Consider the following 18,173-nt stretch of genomic DNA (forward strand, 5'->3'; position numbering starts at 1 on the left):
GTATTAGTTTTAGTATTAGTGTTTAGTTTTAGAAGCCATGACACCACATGCAGAAGCTGCAGGCTGTCCCATTGCCCTCCTCTCCGCTGTTCCTGACTCCCAGCACAGTCTCTGGCAAACAGGCACCCCATGTTTTCCTAGCCTCGAAGTCCATTCTTTTTAATTCTACTGTTACTCTTGATAAACTGCTCTTTGAAGAAAGCTAAGCAAGATATATTACCTTATAACTAGCTCCCCGATGCCTTTTGTAAGGTCAGGTGTGTTACCTTTCCTGCTTGGATCTTTTGACAGCAAAAGATTTGTTTTGTTCTAGCAAATAGGCTTTTTTCCATGGTGCCCAGCAACTGGGCAAGGGGCAACAGGCACAAACTGCATCACAGCAAGTTCCATCTGAATGCAAGAAAGAACTTCCTTATTTCGAAGGTGACAGAGCACTGGAACAGGCTGCCCAGAAAGGCTGTGGAGTCTCCATCTCTGGAAATGTTCAAAACACACCTGGATGTGACTCTGTGCAACCTGCTGTAGGAGAACCTGCTTTAGCAGGAGGTTGGGCTAGGTGGTCTCCAGAGGCCCCTTCCAACCCTGACCGTTCTGTGATTCTGTGAAGTCGCACACCTTAAATAAAAAATATATGCCATATCATTGAGAACTATTTCAGGCAATTTCCCCTTTGCCACAACACCAGTTTTCAGTAACTTCATCTTTCAGTCCTCATCCCTTCAACATTTTAGAAGTAGCTAGAATTAAATGATAATACAACCACCACTAACAACCATCACTTTGCTACTGAGAACTTAAATGAAAACACCTAAAGCAGTGGCTATGTTTTGCATCTACCCCACAACACCCATGGCCTTTCAATAACCTCAGGAGGAGAGAGTTTACCAGCCGATATTCCTGCTGACGGGAGGTGCGCACCTATGTGCCTGCACAGTGTCTGGCTGTGTTGGTGCTCGCAAGGTACAGCACGAGCAGATTCATGGAGCAACACAGCTGGACCTGAGGAGCCACCATCCACACACAGGGCTAGGTGCCCCTAGCCTGCTCCTGGGGACTGGCCACCCTTCACACCTTTCAGTTTAGCTGCTACAGAAAAAAGATCCAGCATGTACATGCCCTAAGGCTGCCTTGTAGTGCAAGCCAAAGTGGTATGGATGGGAGTTTCCCTTCAAAAGCACATTCCTGATTCATGGTTCAGGCTCCTGGATCCTATCATGATTTCACTACCAGTAATAATAATAAAAAGATCATGAATCAGGCTGTCAAACTGCTCATGCCTCTCTCTACAGACCCAAAGGTGCTTGCTAACTGGAGGCAGCCAGCAGCCAAAGCGATGCTACCTTGAGCTTTTGGTCTTCAGAGGCTGATCCTCACTGAAGACCCTGGCATCTGTCTGCATGTGATGTCGTCAGTATGATGGATGGAGCAGAAAACAGTGCTTGCTCAGGTTCCCTAAGAAAACACAGCGGAGGAATGAACGTCAGGGAGCTGTCGGTAAAATGCATGAGTAGCTGCTTCAGCACGGAAGAGTGCAGGAGGAAAAGGAAGTTCAAAAAGAATAAATGGGAAATCCTCTCCTCACATGAATCCAGGATGCTCATAGACATATTTTTATCACCTAAATGGCTGTGTCAAATGGCCAGTAGAAATAACAATATTTTGTTAATTATTCAGGGAAAGAAAAACTCATGGAAAGTTAAGTGGAGAGTAGAAAAGAGATATGGGTGTCTTTTGGGGTGGTGGAAGTCACCGGATTCCACTCAATATGAAATTGGTAGTAGTGGTTTCCATCCATTTCAGCAACAACAGATCTGGATCCCTTAATAGAAACAAGAAAGCCTAAACTAATCCACATATTTGAAAGAATCTGTACAAGCACATCAATAGTATGAAAGAAAATTTAATGAAAGTGGTTTCAAAAGCAGCACAAAGCAAGCATGAGAAAAATTCAAAATGTCATAGAAAGAAAGAAAGAAAGAAAGAAGATTTAGGACAGAACCAAGCAGAAAAAAACCCCAGCTTAATAACATTGTGAATGATAGAGATGGGCAAATTAGACTTTTACTTAATCCTTATGCAGATTTGGTCAAGGAGCCTGTCGCACACAGTCTAAGAGAAGTTAGAAGGTAGGCCAGTGTTTCTGGACTATGGAAAGACTCCAATAAAAGTCAGGCATCACTTAGAAAATTTATTTATCCTGTGTGGCTACTAAAATGAGCGCTAGCTGAGAGGCAGGAGCATGGGGAAGTTGGCAGGGCTAAGGAGAAGTGGCTGGGGCAATGCAGACAAGGCTGCCTGTGCCTGAAGGAGCTATAGCTGTGTCCCTCAGGACACATTGCTGGCTTTGGTTGCACTCCTCAAGCTACCTGATCATCACCGCTTACCACGCCATCGCTGGGACATGCTGCAGCAAGAGAATGGAAAATGCCGAAGGTCAGGTCAAAGTATTTTCCCTCAGGTGATAGCAGGGAGCACAAACCACAGTATCATGTACATGAGCTCAAACACCAACACGCTGTGGCACTGTGACAGCAGGAAGGTAATGAGAACTTTCCCTAGAGAGCAATGGGCACCCTCGGCACTCACCTGGCAATGGCATTTTAATTTGTTCGAGCCTCCCAGGACTGGAGCCAGTGTCCTTGCAAACACAGGGTGGGGATGGCAGCTGAATGGGATCCACAGTGCAGGGTCACATCCTTCTCAGGCAACTGTTGCTGATGGCATGGTGAAACCAAGGCCATGCTTATAAGATGCAGAAGTGATGACACTGAAATTCCTGGGGTTTAATTAACTGCCAGGACAACTTGGGAGTAGCTCAATACGACCACATGATATATGCACACAAATTAAGAGTATGGATTTGTGCTCACTAATAGAAGCTCAATCCTGATCCTATCAGGTAGCCGTCTTCCTTAGGTCTGCCTTTTAAAACTTCAAAGCATAAAACAAATCCTCTTTACAACAGAAACACTCATGGACCTTATCTGAAGCCCAACAACACTGCTAATATCAACAGATTAGAAAAGAACAAAGCAGATGCAACAGACATTAATAATGTAAAAGCAATCAAGGACCAAGGGAACACCTTCTGAGTGCAGAAGTAAACCCAACACCTTTTGTTGTAGTCAGTCATTTTAAACTCGGTGTCACTGCTATACTCCCTGGGGTCTAACGGGCGTGGAGGAGGTCCAGGGAAGCTCGGGAGCATCAGCCCTTGCATTAGCACTATCCGGGGTATGGCTATGTCATTCCCTTCTTCTCTCCTTTCATGTCCCCTGTCACACGAAGGTGGGCTTTGCCGCCGGGAAGAATAAGAGGTTTGACTCACCTGGGTCTGGCACACGTGCATCACAGTGCTACCCTGCACAAGGGTGTTTAGTGCCTTCGTTGGGAACTTCAGATCTATTGATTGATTGCAGAGCCTTGCCTCCCACAGTGGAAACCCAGGCTGTTTGAAACCTTCATTTAAATATACGCTATATTGTTTCAGGTGTCCAAAGTTTTATTTTACTTCTCCAGTAAATATATTCCAGCTCCTAAACGAGAACTTTGGGAAAACCGCTCCCACAATGCAACTTAAAAATCACCCTGCAGAGACCTTACGTTCCTCAGCTTAAATCCAGCCTTCACTGTGTCTTGAGTTATGAGGTTGTCCAGACCACTAATAGAGGAGCAGGGGAATTTACACCAAAAGGAATAAACAAGCCAACAATAAAAATAACCATTTATCTCTTCTTCCTCCCTAATGTCTTACTCCAAAGGTCACTGTGTTCTCTCATGGAAGCAAAGCTCTATAATGTGAGTTTAGACACTTTAGGCTGAATCCCAGAGTTCTTACTTCTTCCTGAGTAACTTCGGTGGATTTTTAGTTTGTGCTTTTTCCTTGGATGAGGGCTGAGAAATAAGCAGGGGCTCCAGAACAGAGCTGTTTGTCAAAGCCCAGGTCGGTGAGGCATGTACTGCGTGGCTCCCTGCTCAACCCGGGGTGATCCACACCACAGAGTTAGGAAAGAAACAAGCTCCCAGCATCACGTTCTTCCTATTCGGCAGATAAAGTTTGCTTACAATAGCCTCAGCTCAGTGGACCAAGAATGCAGGTTACGGGAGGGGACATCTAGCTCTGTGCAATCTTATGTGCAGCAAGGGCTGAACAGCCAGGTTCCCTCTGTGCAGAAAGCAGCCTGCAGAGCCCAGTGGCCAGTTTATGAAAGCAAACCCTTGTCCATGTCACCACGATACCATGTTTTACAAAGCAGCAGGTCTAACACCATCAAGAAATAAGTACAGCTGTTTAGGAAGAGCAGGACAAACATCACTCCCCAAAAGCTTCCCCTTGCAGAGCTTCCTGTAGGAGCCCAACTGCCTTGTAAAGATGCCATTGCACGGGACAGCTACTGCCTTTCCTTTCATTCCAGTGAGCTCTGCCCCCACATCTCTCCCTAAGATTATTCTGCAGACAGGACAAAGCATTTCACAGGGTTCACTTTGGCCCAGAAGTTGTTTGGGATTACCTGGGTTTTTGGAAAACGCAGCTCCTGCGACTCAGGGTCCCCAGCTGCTGGGATGTTGTGCAGGCTTCCTGCTGCCTTCCCAGGTTCTGTTGCTAAAAAAATAATATCCCTTGCTTCCCTTGCACTTCCAGATCTTACAGCATGTTTTGTCAATGTCCACCATTGTTTAAAGCCCCTCCGGGCTCCTGCTGGGGACATTATTTCTCTCTGAGTTTCATAGGCAGCGGGGGATTCTTCCTGATTTTAAAGAGGGCTCCCAGGGATCATGAATAATCTGTGACGTTCCTAACACAAGCCTTATCCCCTTGTCTTGTAACACACAGAAGGGCTCACGTCTGAAAATCCACCCGGCAGCCTGAGCAATCTGCAGGCATTTTGAAATGCTCTGAATCAGAAAGAGCAGAGTTGGCAGGTCACCCAAAGGAACCACTGCGCACACAGCACTTTCAATACGCTTATTGGAAAAGAATGTCTTTCTGAAAGTTTGCTAAACATTTGCTCATCCTTAGCCCTCAAAGGCCATGCCTCAGCTGTTGTGACTTAGGCCAGGCCATCTCTTCTGGATTCATACTACGTAGCACGTAGAAAGATGCCCAGTTTGATGTAAAGACCGGCAAACGAGGAAGAGCAATGTTGCCCCTTGCCTAGGACTCGAGCAGCTCCCCTGGTCACGCAGATCTTCCTAGGCTCATTCTCCCAAATACATTCTCTGTATACCCCAGGCAGTATCTACCCTTTAGGGCACCCACCTAGCTTGCTGCTCTGCTATCCCAGCGGCATATGGCCATTTCTCGGTGGAGGACAGGCTAAGCTGGCACCCTGAAGCAAGTCAGAGCAGACCAAGCAACTGTGCAGAGGCATGCTTATATAGCTGTGCCATCGGAGACAAGCTTTATGGTTATCATCAGCGGTGTCTGTACCTCATCTAACACCTCCCCTTTTTCCTTTTTAAATACAGAAGAAGGTAAAAAGATACCATTGTTTAACTCCCTAAGAATAATTTATATAAATAGTTTACAACATGAACGGGTGTGGTATATCGGAAAGATTCATGCAAAAAAAGGACCTTCAAGTCCAAAGAAGCAAAACGCTCACCAGTCATGATCACACATACTCACAAGCTTTTATAGCACCACGTATCTATCACACTGATTAATGAAGTAAAAGATGGATTGCAGAAATGGGTAAATAAAAAGCTGGAGATTTGCTGAATTAGAATGCTGCATATGCATTAAAAATTAATCAATGTATTTATCGGTAACTATAAAGAACTAACTTCACCTTAGGGCAGGCATTTCGGCTGCAAAAAGCCTTAATAATGATGTCCCTTTTTCTGCCACACTCACGTACATTGATTGTTAGTTTAACACAATCTGGAGGATCGGGGTAGATCATAGGGCAAGAGTTTGAGGATTTTACTCCTCTTTTTGCCACTGATCGTTTGCATTAACAACCAAGGCAAGTCACATTTCTGCTACGTTTCACAGTTTCCCTTTTTTAAGTGGGATAATATTTCTTACAAGTTTTTGTAAAGCAGTTTGAGATCTTGGGGAGAAAGCAGCTATTTAAATGCTCTGTTATTATTTCAGGCCCTGATTCAGGAAAACATATATGTTTAAATCCTGCTGCTTTAATGGGTTGAAAGCACGTACTTTAGGCTAAGCTCATATTGATGTGGTCTTTCTTAAAAAGCTGCCCTAAAACTTCTAATTATCCTTATTAAAAATATAGCCTGTTGAAGCTTACTTAAAAGATAGAGTTAATTTATAAAAGGGGGGGTGGGGAAGCAGTGAATTAATGGCAGCTCAGCATATTGAAGTGTTACCTTTCGTATTTTATTCAGATGGAAGAGGCATGCAGGAGTACCCATGCCTTTTTGATTAGATGCATGCAGCAGACATTAGGTCCCCTTCAAACCTCCTTGGGCTGTACGGAGCTGGGAGCAGCTCTGCGTTGTCATCGGGGAAAAACAAAATCCAACCCTTTTTCTCAGATCCAGGCTTCTTCCCCTGGCTCCCCCCTCCCATATTTGTATATACTCCGAGAGGAGACTTGGGCTTAGTTTGTTCATAAACTGCAGTTCCTGGGCGGACCCCACACACAGCTGGGCTTTAGTGGCTGGATCCGCCTTCCTGGCAAGCCTGGCCGGGAGCCTCACAAACTCGGGGCTCCGGGCTTGACAGCAGAAATGCAGGAGACTGCCTGCACCAAGGGAAGATGAATTGGTCAACGCCGTGAAGCTGGGCTTCTGGTTGCTGCCGGGATCCAGAAAATGGGTTACTGGAGGAAACCGGGTCTGCTTGCCTTACTGCTGCTCTCCTTCTGTGAGTAGAAAAATGTTTCTGGTTAGGCAATGTTAAGCAACATACTCCAAGAAGTCGTTTATTTTTCCTTCCTCCAGCAAAATAGCTAATCTTTGATTTCTCCCCTGGCAGCAATTAGCCAGAGGACTGGAAATAGCTGAGGAGTTTAGTAGAATAGACTGCTCCGGCTGCATCAGCTGTGTATTTCTCTTACGGTGAAGGGCGAGCGATCGCCTTGGTGGAAAGCACTGCGTGCTCGCTTGGAGCAGCTCGCAGATGTCAGTGTTTACAGTGCAAAAATATATATAGGTCAGCATTACTTGTTGGAAGATTTTATTTTATTAAGGGAGATTAAAAGCAACTGAAGTGCACCGCTGAACAATCTGGCTTCGACAGTGTCCAGATGTGGTGAAGTTTGCAGCTTAGAACTTTTATCAGCCCCGGTTTATGTGCAGAATTAATCGAACTATTAAAGAAGGAAAGAAGTGGGGAGAGGGGGGAGGAGAAGTGTCTTTGCAACAACATCTGGTTATTCAGCAAACCTTTCCAGCACTTACGTAAAGATTTCTTTGTAATAAGTGCCCTGTTTAGGTTTTGATAGCACTTCTTCAATACTGTAGATAAAACCCTCCAGCAGCACTTGAAAATGTGCCCATCCATGGTTTAACTTCTCTTGTTTATATCTAGATGATTGTTTCATAACAGGGAATAGATTTGTATATAAAGGAGCGTTATATACACATCTCCTAAGTATGTGTGTATATACTTTCTGTATATACAGTGCCTATGTATGTGTATATATACATATAACCCTATATAGTATATATTTATATATTTGCACAGGCAACGGCACTTTTTACAGTGAACTCTTTTACGAACACAGACCCGTTCCTTTCGCTGTAGAAATCTCAGTGTAACTAAAATTGCTTTTTGCTGAAAGCAACGAAGTAGGAGGATTATAATTCCAGTGCTTTTGCATCCAAATGAAATAACTGGGGGCAGGGATCTGTGCCTGCATTCACTTTACATGGGTCCCCCTATCTACAGGAATAGGGAATAAAAGAATAGGATCAGTCGATAATGTGTGTGTAGGCAAATACAACTCTTGGCACAACTGTTGAAGCAGGGGGACCCAGATGGGAGGGTTTAGGGTGTAAGGTCTGGTTGATTTTTCAAAAAGTTGTGGAGCTATATAGTATTCATTACTGTAGATAATACCCTAAACTGTGGTTTAAAATGTAGGATGCTATACCAATAACATCCTGCTAAATTAATCACATTTGGAGCAGAACTGAAGGAATTACTACAAGGTATTATTTAAAGCACAGTCTTGGGTTGTTTTTGGTAAGAAAGATGACCACTAATTATCCTTCAGAAATACCTAGTTTTGGAGTTATTTAACTTATGGTTTCCTTTTTCTGAAAGGCAAGGTTTTAATCTGAAAGAAGCCAAACCAAAACATATCATGATTACTAAGTTCATACAAAAGGTTACGTGAGTGATATGATGACAAAATTTGCCTCCGTATGGGGAAAAAAAAATAAGCCAAGGCTTCCTCTCTGTGATTCAGCTCAACAGTGATAGATGTTTTCTGGGGCTACATGCACTTCTCTTGCATGTAGCATTAAATAGATGCTATAGTCATTCTGGGACAGTAGAAGTACCCTGGGAGCCCACTTTGCATTGACATTGAGAGAGAAGGGAACAGAAAGTTCCCCACATTGACAGAAAATACACATTCAGCTGTTCTTCAAGCAACAAGCCCCGCTGCTCACCCAGCCTCTTGTTAAAGAGTGGCAGCACTAGCTTGGTGACAGCAGCAAAGTCACTCCTTTTAGCACAGAGATTTAAGACTTGCCATAGAGAACATGGCCCAAATTGCATCTCTGTTGTCCCAGAATAACTTCAGCTGAGTTTTTGCCACTCTCCCTAGGAGTTTATACCAGGGCAGCAGAGACCCCAGTTTGTGCTTCATGCTGCCTGTCTCTACCCCTTTAATCACCAACATGATAGAGTGGTCATCAGCCAGCGTCATCTGACCGCTTTCGTCCATATGCAACAGAAAAAAGCACTGTAGATCTGACAGACCACTGAAATTTCAGCTACTGGATTTCCCTAATTGTCCCTGGCCAGCTCTAGCGAGGCTTCAAAATAACTACCCTTAGACTTCTCCCCAAATAACTACCCTTACACTTCTCCCCAGTGGCAGTGGCTGCTGGAGGCAGCATTTTTACATGACTTTCTCAGCAGAAGGTGCAGACAGGAGCTGTAGTTGCACCAGTGCTAACACAAGCCCTCAGGCAGGTGAGAGGGGAATCCTCCCAGGGCAGAGAGCTAGCGCAGTTCTGGATTTACCTAGCCCAGGACAAAAAAATACAAGGATCATTCAGGACTGCAAAATCTATCTTACACCATGGGGGCTGAAGGCTTTCAGTGTCTCTAGCCAGGAGAGAGCTGGGAGGTGAGCTCGTCATCATCTGTAACCAGGTCCTGGAGAGATGCTATCTGGCAGAGGGCTGCTTCTTCTGTGGGATAGAGGAAAAACAAGATTTACATGCTGGAAGCTGAAGCTGCACCCTTTTGTGTTACAGCACAACACAGTAAAGTTGTTCCAGCAGGTAATCAATTACTCAGGCTCAGGATGTAGTGGATTTTTGTTGCTCAAAGCCTTTAAGACTGCAAGACTATTTGTTTGGTAGCCCATAACCTATTCAGAAGCTACAGATCTGATATCGGGATTACTGTATTGTGCACATGGAAACACTCTGGCCTTGAAGTTAATAATCAGGAGTTTTCCTGCCCTGTTTTGCATCAAAATCAGGAAAGTCTCCCTTGTGCTCTGTCTGTCAGGGGTAGGGCTCAGGTCAGGCCATGCAAGCATGGAGCTGAGCAAAATCTCGTCTCACAGGGAGGAGAGAAAAGCACCACAACCCTCTAAGCTGTTGAGACAACCCCAAGAATGTGAGCTAAGTGTCACTGGTGTGACGACAGCTCTTAGGGCATGAGGAGCCCCAGGAGCCCAGCAAAGTATGGGAGCCTTTGGGCATCCAGCCTCCAAAAAAGGATATCAAACCCAAAATCTGTGAGGGCACGTAGCCCTTACCAAGGAAGAGCTGTACTCTGAAGCTCCAAAGAAAGAGAAAGAGGATTTGTGAAATGACGGAAGGTTGCAGGTCTGCTGCCCTGAGTCCAGAGCTCCCAGCTTTGGTCTGCTTCCCCATAACTTGATCTCCCATTAAAATGTTGTTCCACTAAATTATCTTGATATTTTTTGCCGTGAGCATCCTGGGCTCCTTTTGCTATGGTCCCTCAAGGCACTTCACTGGCTCCGCAGAGAATGCATTTGGAGGGATATCTCCTGGTAGATGGCAGCTCTCCGAAGCCACATGCTCTTTCCTGCTTGCACAAACCAGCCCTGGTCCCCCCAGTGAGCCTCTCTGGCTAAATATATAGAGCGTATATAATGCATAAATCATGACAGGGAGCTCCGGGGCTGTCAGAAAAACATCTCTGGCTTTTGATCTGCTCAAGAAATCTCTGACCTATCCCAGGCTCCTCAGGCAGCTCATTCAGAAGTTGGCCTTTTATTTCTAAGGTCACCAGAGCTAAACCCAGGAGTCATGCTGCACCAAAACACCAGCCCGCTCCTCAGGCAGGGCAACTATTAGGATTGCACCCCAACACCAATGCACACACAATCAAGGAACACAGGGTGAAACCCAGGCTAGTGAGAGGATGAAGGAAGGAAGAGGACAAAGAAAGAGTCACCCTCAGTTTCGCAGGCAAATACATCCATTTTCAGAAAGAGGCTTTGCAGGTCCAAGGCTGAGCCGGAGCCAGGGCAGACCTCTTCTCCCAGGCTATGCAGCACGTGGAGGTGGGTGCTGCCCATGCCAGGACACGTGGCTGCAGGGTTAGTTATGACAGTCCTTCTCAAGTAGCACCATATTTTGCTCTGGTGTTGTTTTAAGACAGCCAAAACACCAAGGAAGAAATTATCACCATCAAAAAAAACCAAGAGGCTGCAAGGTCCCCACATTGGCTGGGTGGAGGTAGCTGGGCTGGGAGCAGGCGCAGCATGCCACTGCCTGAAGGAGAAACGTGTGCATTCCACCATGAGGCTCAATAACAGCAAGGTTGCAGCAAATTCTCCGGTTAGGAAATCAAAGGGGAAAGCACAAGAAAAATCCTAACAATGCAAAACCAGAGTCCTCCGCAGTGCTGCAAGTGACAAAGTGGCATGAGACTCAGCAAGGAAAGTGATGATACTTTGAATTCACCTTTACACTTCTCCAAACCTGATACTACAGCTTCAGCCCTTGGTGTAAGTTAGACTAACTGAAGGCTGAGAAAGCTGGCATTGTACACCCATGTCAGATTTAGGAAAGCAGGCATTTCTCTTCCCCTCGCATCTCCAGCTTTGTTCAGACTTGAGACAGGCTGGTCATCATAAAAGCTGCTCAAATCTGTATTTTAGTGGGGGACTTTGTGGAGGAAAGTCCTCCTTGAAATATAATTCCATGGAACTTGAAATTAACACACATGGTTTTCTAAAAAAAAAAAAAAAAAAAAAAGACTTTTACTGGTGTTATCACCATTTCATGATGGTCACAAAGACATTTTTGTGTACTAGTAGTAAAAAAAGTTCAGCCAGCTGCAATCATGATACTTTTTACTCCCATTAGAGATGGAGTCCTGAACAGATGCATCCCACATATTCACTGAATATGCAGAAAGCAAACATTGGCATTAAAAACAGGTGACTGGGGACTTTTATTCTGAGAAAGTATTCAACTCTACTGCCTGTCCTCCACAGCTTTATATTGCTCCATGTTTTGCTCCATCAAGTTTATTTCCTCAGGACATTATTTTCCTCTCCCCTTAGTGATAACTCTTTGTAATAACATTTGCCTTCAGCCGGGCTCCACAGTGTTGCAACTTGCCATAAACTAATGAACTCTCCCATAGATTGTCGTGTTTTCAAGGAAGCGCAACATCTGATCTTTTTATTAAAAAACAACAGTCCCACCAAGGAGACAAAATCAGCAGCTCCCACACACTTTGCTCTTTTCACATCCAATGTTTAGCGCTGTGTGCCAAGTGAAAGCCTGCACTGGAAGGGGCCTCCACGTAGGGGGAGATAACACCACGGATGGCTGCCTGCCTTATCAAACCTGTGGATTACAGCTACATTATCCCTGTGCTGGACCCCAACTGTGGGATAATGTTTCCTTTGGGAGCTTCGGAGGGAAATGAAGGGGTGGCTGAAAGCTGTCTTGGCCCTGCTCGCATGCACATCCCTGAGTTCAGAGATGACTGCCGTGATCCTGCCTCCGGAAAGCATCTGTAACGTCCATCAGAGTCATTTTCTTGCTCATCAATTGGTTCATCTATTTGTTATAGCCCATGTGGGGCTGAAACTCTCCTGCCAGCTGCTGGTAGCTGTCAAACTTTTAGGAAAAGCGGGAAAGCCTGCCTGCCGTGCAATCCCCTCTGCAGCCCATGCTCCTACCGATTACACCACCCCAGGGCTTACCCTTCCATGGAGCTGTTCCACTGTGGGGTTTTGCTTCCCACTGATAAGCCAGGAACATGTCTGACAAACGGCAGCTGATTTATACTACAGCAAACGCATCTCGGCATTGGGGCAATTCTTGTATCCAGCTGTACACTACAGCCTGCACTGGACGGAGGGCAACTACCCACGTGAATCCTGGCAGCTCCGAGGCTATGCCTCAGCTGAAGTGTTACCCTCAACAAGACAGGAATATTTACATCTGGATTCAAGATTAAAATAGATTTTAAATTAAAAAAAAAAATATCTTTTCAACATGTGCGGTGTGTGATTTGCTATCTCCTTCAGCTATCAGCAGGAGCAAGCTGTAATGGGGACCCGACATGCAGTTCCAGTGGTGGCAGCTGCCGGGTGTCACTTTGCAGGGTCCCACGCTCCAGTTCGACCCATGCTTTGGCCACAGCTCTCAGAGTAGTCGAAGCAGCATCACATTGGACAGGTTCTGCCTGGGCCTGTGGCAAGACCTCTCACCTTGCCACGCTGTAGATGGAGATGGTCCCTTTAGTTCTATGTCAGTTACTCTCCGCTGGATCCAAAACTCCAGCCCTTCTGGGCAAGCAGAGGTCCAAAGAAAGCTGTCGCCAGCAGCTGCCACCCTGGCACCAGAGTCAATGCTGATGAGGCCTGAAGGTATCTGACAGAAATACCTGCCTGCCTTTGCTCAGCCTGCAAAAAGCTGTTGTCCTCCCCTTGCAGCATATGATGGCAAGTCCTGTGACCATGCCTGGGAGCTGGAAAGTCCGTGCCTCCAGGACCGTCACACCCTAATACATGCCTTGCATGCAAAGCTGTGCAGGTGAGCTTATGCCAGCAGCTGGAACCAGTGCAGCCCTGGCAGCCAGCAAACAGGACTGGTTTATTGCCCTGGTCTGCAGTCAGGCAGGGCTGAGCCCTGACACAATCACCTGAGGTGACACCAACAGATCTGATCCTATCATTGTTAAGACATCTCCCTGCCCCAACATCTGAGTACCTCCTAATCTTTTCAGTTTCTCCAACACCCTGTGAAGACTTTCCCTCTGGGAGCAACACACTTTTGTCTTTGCTTCTGGGAGGCTTCAGCACTCTGCTGAAGTTCCTGGCCTGCTGGCTGTCGCACTGCTAACAGAGGCCTTTTCCTTACACCAGCAATCCAAAACCCTGAGATTTTGATACTGATCCCTTCTCACTTCAGCCATCCCAAACCAGAAGGCTCAACTGTGTCCTGCATTGCCTTGGTGCACTGCACACCCCATCAAAAAAGACAATACTGCCAATGTGGATGCATACCGTGTCCACTGGAAATCCAGATAATTTCTTCCCTTTTATTGCTAAATCAGGAACTTGAACCCTTTCCAGGAAAAGGTTCTTGGGAATGCCATGACTACAAGCATTTCTGGGTCTTCACAGCTAACACTGGTATAGGTGTTTCTTTACAAAGATTTGTTGCTGTTTTCAGGTGGATCGTTTAATAAAATGCCAGCCATGCAGAATGAATGCCCATGTGCCCTGACAAGTGTTTGACAGAGCAGGTCTCCAGTCAACATAGCTGGGACATGATGAGGAACATCTGTCTGATGTTGCTTGATAAAACTTCCTGCCTGGGAGACTCTAAACGCCAGCATCCAGCAATGAAGAAACTGAATCAGCTGCTGTCTTGCTGTGTAAAGCATTTTTTCCATGCTAGATCTATCCCAAAATTAGCCCCAACCAGTCCATAACAGCAAACAAGACCCTTCTTCTTACAATGGGAAGTGACACACAGAGCCATTGGCAATGAGCAGTTGAATGAATCATCCTTCTTCAAATAGACCCAGGGTACAAGTGTCCACAGAAATAAGACCAATGGATCCCCTGGGAGCTCAGTTCCTGCCATGTCTTTAATATGTCAAAGGGCGGTTAGAAAATGGTTGTAGATGTTCCCACCAGAGGCAGAGGCCATTCACTTGGGGGTGAGATCTCCTCACCACACATTTACTTTGGTTTTGTACATTTGCCTTGTGCTCACCTGTTTGTAAAGCAGCATCACAAGCAGCCAAGCTTTTCTTTCGCCTTTGTCAGAGCTGCTACCTTTGCAACAGGCTGCAGGTTGGGAGGCAGCTCTGGGGCAGAAGTATTGCTTAGTGATATTCAGACTGTGGCATGTTTCAGGAGGTATCCTGGGGCCTGACGCTGAGTTGGAAAGGCAACGCACTACCGCAGATGAGGAGATCTCAGAGCGGGAGGTGGTGGACGGTGAACGTTCCTCTCTTTGCCCGTTCCTCCATGCTGGAGAAGCAGCTTTGCCCCCTGCACCTCACCCCCTCTGGCCGCTGAGGCTGCCTGGGGCTGTGCTGCAGCTCTGCCCAGGGGCTGGCACCCGTGGGAACCTTCTCCTCCTCTTGCAAGAGGGATCTCTGGAGAGGCAACGCACAGACACGCAAGCTCCTGTTACTTTCATGTGTGGAGAAAACAGCACTTCAGGCCCTGTCAACAAGACTCTTGGTTCCATTCCTGCAAAAATTCCTTTTTGGAAGGAAAAACCCTGCTCCCTCTGCCCTCCTGCCATAACTCTCTTCTGCTTTAGAAAAATGGAAAATATTCAAGTTGCATTCAACCCTATTGAGCAGCATCTTTTGGTAGGTTACAACACAAGCTCCTTAAAAGACATTTTTTTAAGAGATCAAGAAAGAAATGAGAGAGAAGAACACACCATCTATTTACGCATTAAATGTGGGATGGTTTAGGAAAAGCAAGAAAGTTTTCAGCGTCTGTAATGCAGGCTAGCCTCAAGTTCAAGTTCCCTCTGACAGCACAAATTAATTACTGTTAGATCTGGTCTAAATGAGGGCAAAACTTGACTCCAGATAATAATTTTAGCAGACATAAAGAACGGGCAGTGCTGGAACAACTTGATGACAGCACATTGACGGAGAATTAACAGAACATCTCTGCCCCAGCAGTTCATAGCACAGTCCCTTGCAAGCCCCGCTTCTCCTCAGGAATCAAAATAATACCAACGCAAAAAATTACAAACTAGTCAATTACAGCAAGTCCACCCGAGATATGAAGAGCAGCTCCAGTCTAACGTCTCTTTGTGGGCTCATCAAAGTCATTCTAGCAGATGGTAAATCGAACGTGTGCCAGGAATTTCAAACACTCCTCAGGAAGTTCATCTAAATCATCAGTAGACCATTTGCATTTAAAACAGAGCAAACCCTGTTGCCCAAATGTGACCCAGATAATGTTTCTGACATGTTTACCTATTTGGATGATATTTGAAAATCTCAATTCCATCTATTCACAGAGATCCAGAATTCCTGCAGAGCCTGAAAAATATACACAAAACTGAATTCCAGAGTACAATATAATGATAATAGGGAAAAAAAAACCCAAACCAAACAACAAAACAACAAAACAAAATAAAAACCCAAAACCTGCTGTGCAGTAGTTTTACTTGAATTGCAGAGCAACGTCTGCAACCAACTTGCAGCTCACTTGCATTTGCTGTTAAGTTCATTGCTGCTGCTTTTCTATGTAGAGAGGGGGACTCATCTCTGTTGCATCTTCCTGAGAATGAGATGCAGAAGCCACTGTTAAGTAAGATATAGGCTAGACTGTTGGTAGCTCTGGAGAAACACGAGCAACAAAACCGATGGCAACAGCATTGCAAAGTTGGTTGACTCTTACCTTCTGCTGTTCGGCTCCCAGACCTGTAAGCGTTGTTAAATCCTCAGTAATTTCTGCAACAGCTTGCAACGAGATGAGCTCAAACCACCTGTGCATGGCCAGGCTATGACATCTTCTTCCAAGCAGCATGGGAGGTGGGAAGAAGGCATTAATTTTGAAGACCAGGATTTAGTCAAGAACAGATCACTGCAAAGCGCTCTTCAAAGGGCTGAAATGTCAGAGCCCTCTGAAAACACGGCATGTGAATCTCCAGCCATCAGAAGGCACTTGCCACAGGGCACATGCTAGCTTAGCCCTGCGCAACCCCGCCGGCAGCCTACACACACATGCCATGGCATATGCTAATACATTGCTTTACCCTGCAAAGACCCACATAAGCAGAGGCACTGGCAGAGCTGCTAAAACTGCTTATGAACATTGCACTCAGCAGTTTTCCCCTCTCCTCAGACCTTGAATAAATTGCTCTGCTTTCCATCTGATGAAGAGAAATGGAACGTTCCCCTTGTGAGCCATCTGGGCTGGTGGGAGTTGCTGGGCCGGTGGGGCCATGGTGTGATGCTGGTGGAGGTAACCACACGGGACTGAGTGTATGTATGTGTCATTTTCCCTTGGGCTGATCCCCGGTTGTGGGTTTTTTTCCCCTCCCAGACCCCAAACTTGTTCAAGCTGTGCTGCCAGCTTGGCTTGGTCTCTCAAGGTTTTTCCAATGCCACATGTGGCTAGGAAGGACAGAATAAGGTACGGAAGAGAAAGGAATAGGGCAACAGGTGCAACCAAAAGGACTCATTACCAGCCGAGATCTTGGGCTGCACTTCAGACCAGGACAGCCACGAGCCTTGGTTTGTGTCCTAGCTCCCTGCATTTGACTTTCATAGCCCAGCACTTAACAAGCAGCTGCTGAATGCCTAATAGAGTAAGTACAGTTACTGCTGGGCAAACTCACAACTGCTTTTGTCTGCCAGGGCAGTTTTTGCTTGGCATGGTAACAGCTCTGGAGGTACCGGCCATAATTACACAGCAAATTACCACAGCAACCCATAGTCAGCACACACTTGGCACTTAGGGAGTGAAAAATATCTCTGTTAAGTTGCTGTCCTGTGTGACCTGGGGGACTCCTGTGCTAACCTTCAAACCTCCTTTGGGCCACCTTTTCAAATGAAGGATGCAGGGCATCCCAGCTCATCTCCCAAGGGAATAAGTGAGCCTCTAGAATGGCAGACAAATCCCTAACTTGTGGGTTCCCTCCAAGTTTTAGGACAACTTTGCTCATCTAGTAAGTTGGCCCAAAGTTAGGTGCAGAGCTGCGAACTTGCTCACGAGCATCACCTTCAGGGCTGTCCTGTCCTACCCCTTCATGACTTCATCTGCCCCCAGGAACACAGGTGCCACCTTTGTGTTCCAACTGCAGCTTGGCAAGGGGCAAATGTTGTTACATGATCCACCAGCTCAGCCAGGTCTAATTCAGCAATTCAACTTGAACTTAGCTACTTGCCCAGGTGAAGCAGGTGCTTGGATGCCTTAGGGGCTTACTGAAAAATAATGCAAATAACCTGCAGCTGGGTATCCCCCAGCCACTGACTTTTACCGACGTTTCAGTGAAGTGCATTGGTTAAATGGATTCAGAAAGACACACAACGTTTTTGGACTTTGCTGAGTGCTTCAAAGACACCACGAAAAAGAAAAGGAATAGTGCAGGGCCACTAGTGTTTTATCCATTCTGTGTTCCTCCATCCTCAGTTCAATGTCTCTGGGTGCAAACTGATGTTAATAGGAAGGATGATGTCCATAACACCAGAAGAGTGCTCCTGAAAGAGCTTGAGTTCAGAGTCTAATGGGGGTATAGTTTTTACATCACCTGGCACTTACAGTCATTCCAAAGCTGAGCAGAGATGGAACATCCTCCCCATCATGTTGGGTTGGGTTCTGCTGGGCTTCAGGACCTCAAGACTGCAGGGCTGGCTTGCTTTAGTTTTCAGAGTTTAATGCCAAACTTCCTTTGGCGAGTAATTTTCACATTTGAAAGAGTTCTCCAGCTAAAAGAGAAAATGATATGCAAGCATAACATGTTTCAAGGAGCAGCAGAAATCTAAAAAGATTAAAGCTTAAAAATAATTAAGTAAAATAAACTTTATCTTA

The 18,173-nt window shown here is 45.8% G+C and overlaps 1 protein-coding gene across 1 annotated transcript in view; it reads left to right on the top strand.

The window, feature by feature from the left end:
* The first annotated feature begins 6,700 nt into the window (after positions 1–6,700).
* LOC130153489 (TGF-beta receptor type-2-like) overlaps positions 6,701–18,173 on the top strand; it is a 33,658-nt gene continuing 22,185 nt past the window's right edge. Inside the window, exon 1 of the mRNA XM_056348356.1 lies at positions 6,701–6,835. Within this exon, the coding sequence (XP_056204331.1) occupies positions 6,784–6,835 (52 nt within the window). The 5' untranslated portion in view covers positions 6,701–6,783. The remainder of the gene's footprint in view (positions 6,836–18,173) is intronic.

The sequence above is a fragment of the Falco biarmicus genome, chromosome 8, assembly GCF_023638135.1.
Source record: "Falco biarmicus isolate bFalBia1 chromosome 8, bFalBia1.pri, whole genome shotgun sequence".
Lineage (NCBI taxonomy): Eukaryota > Metazoa > Chordata > Aves > Falconiformes > Falconidae > Falco > Falco biarmicus.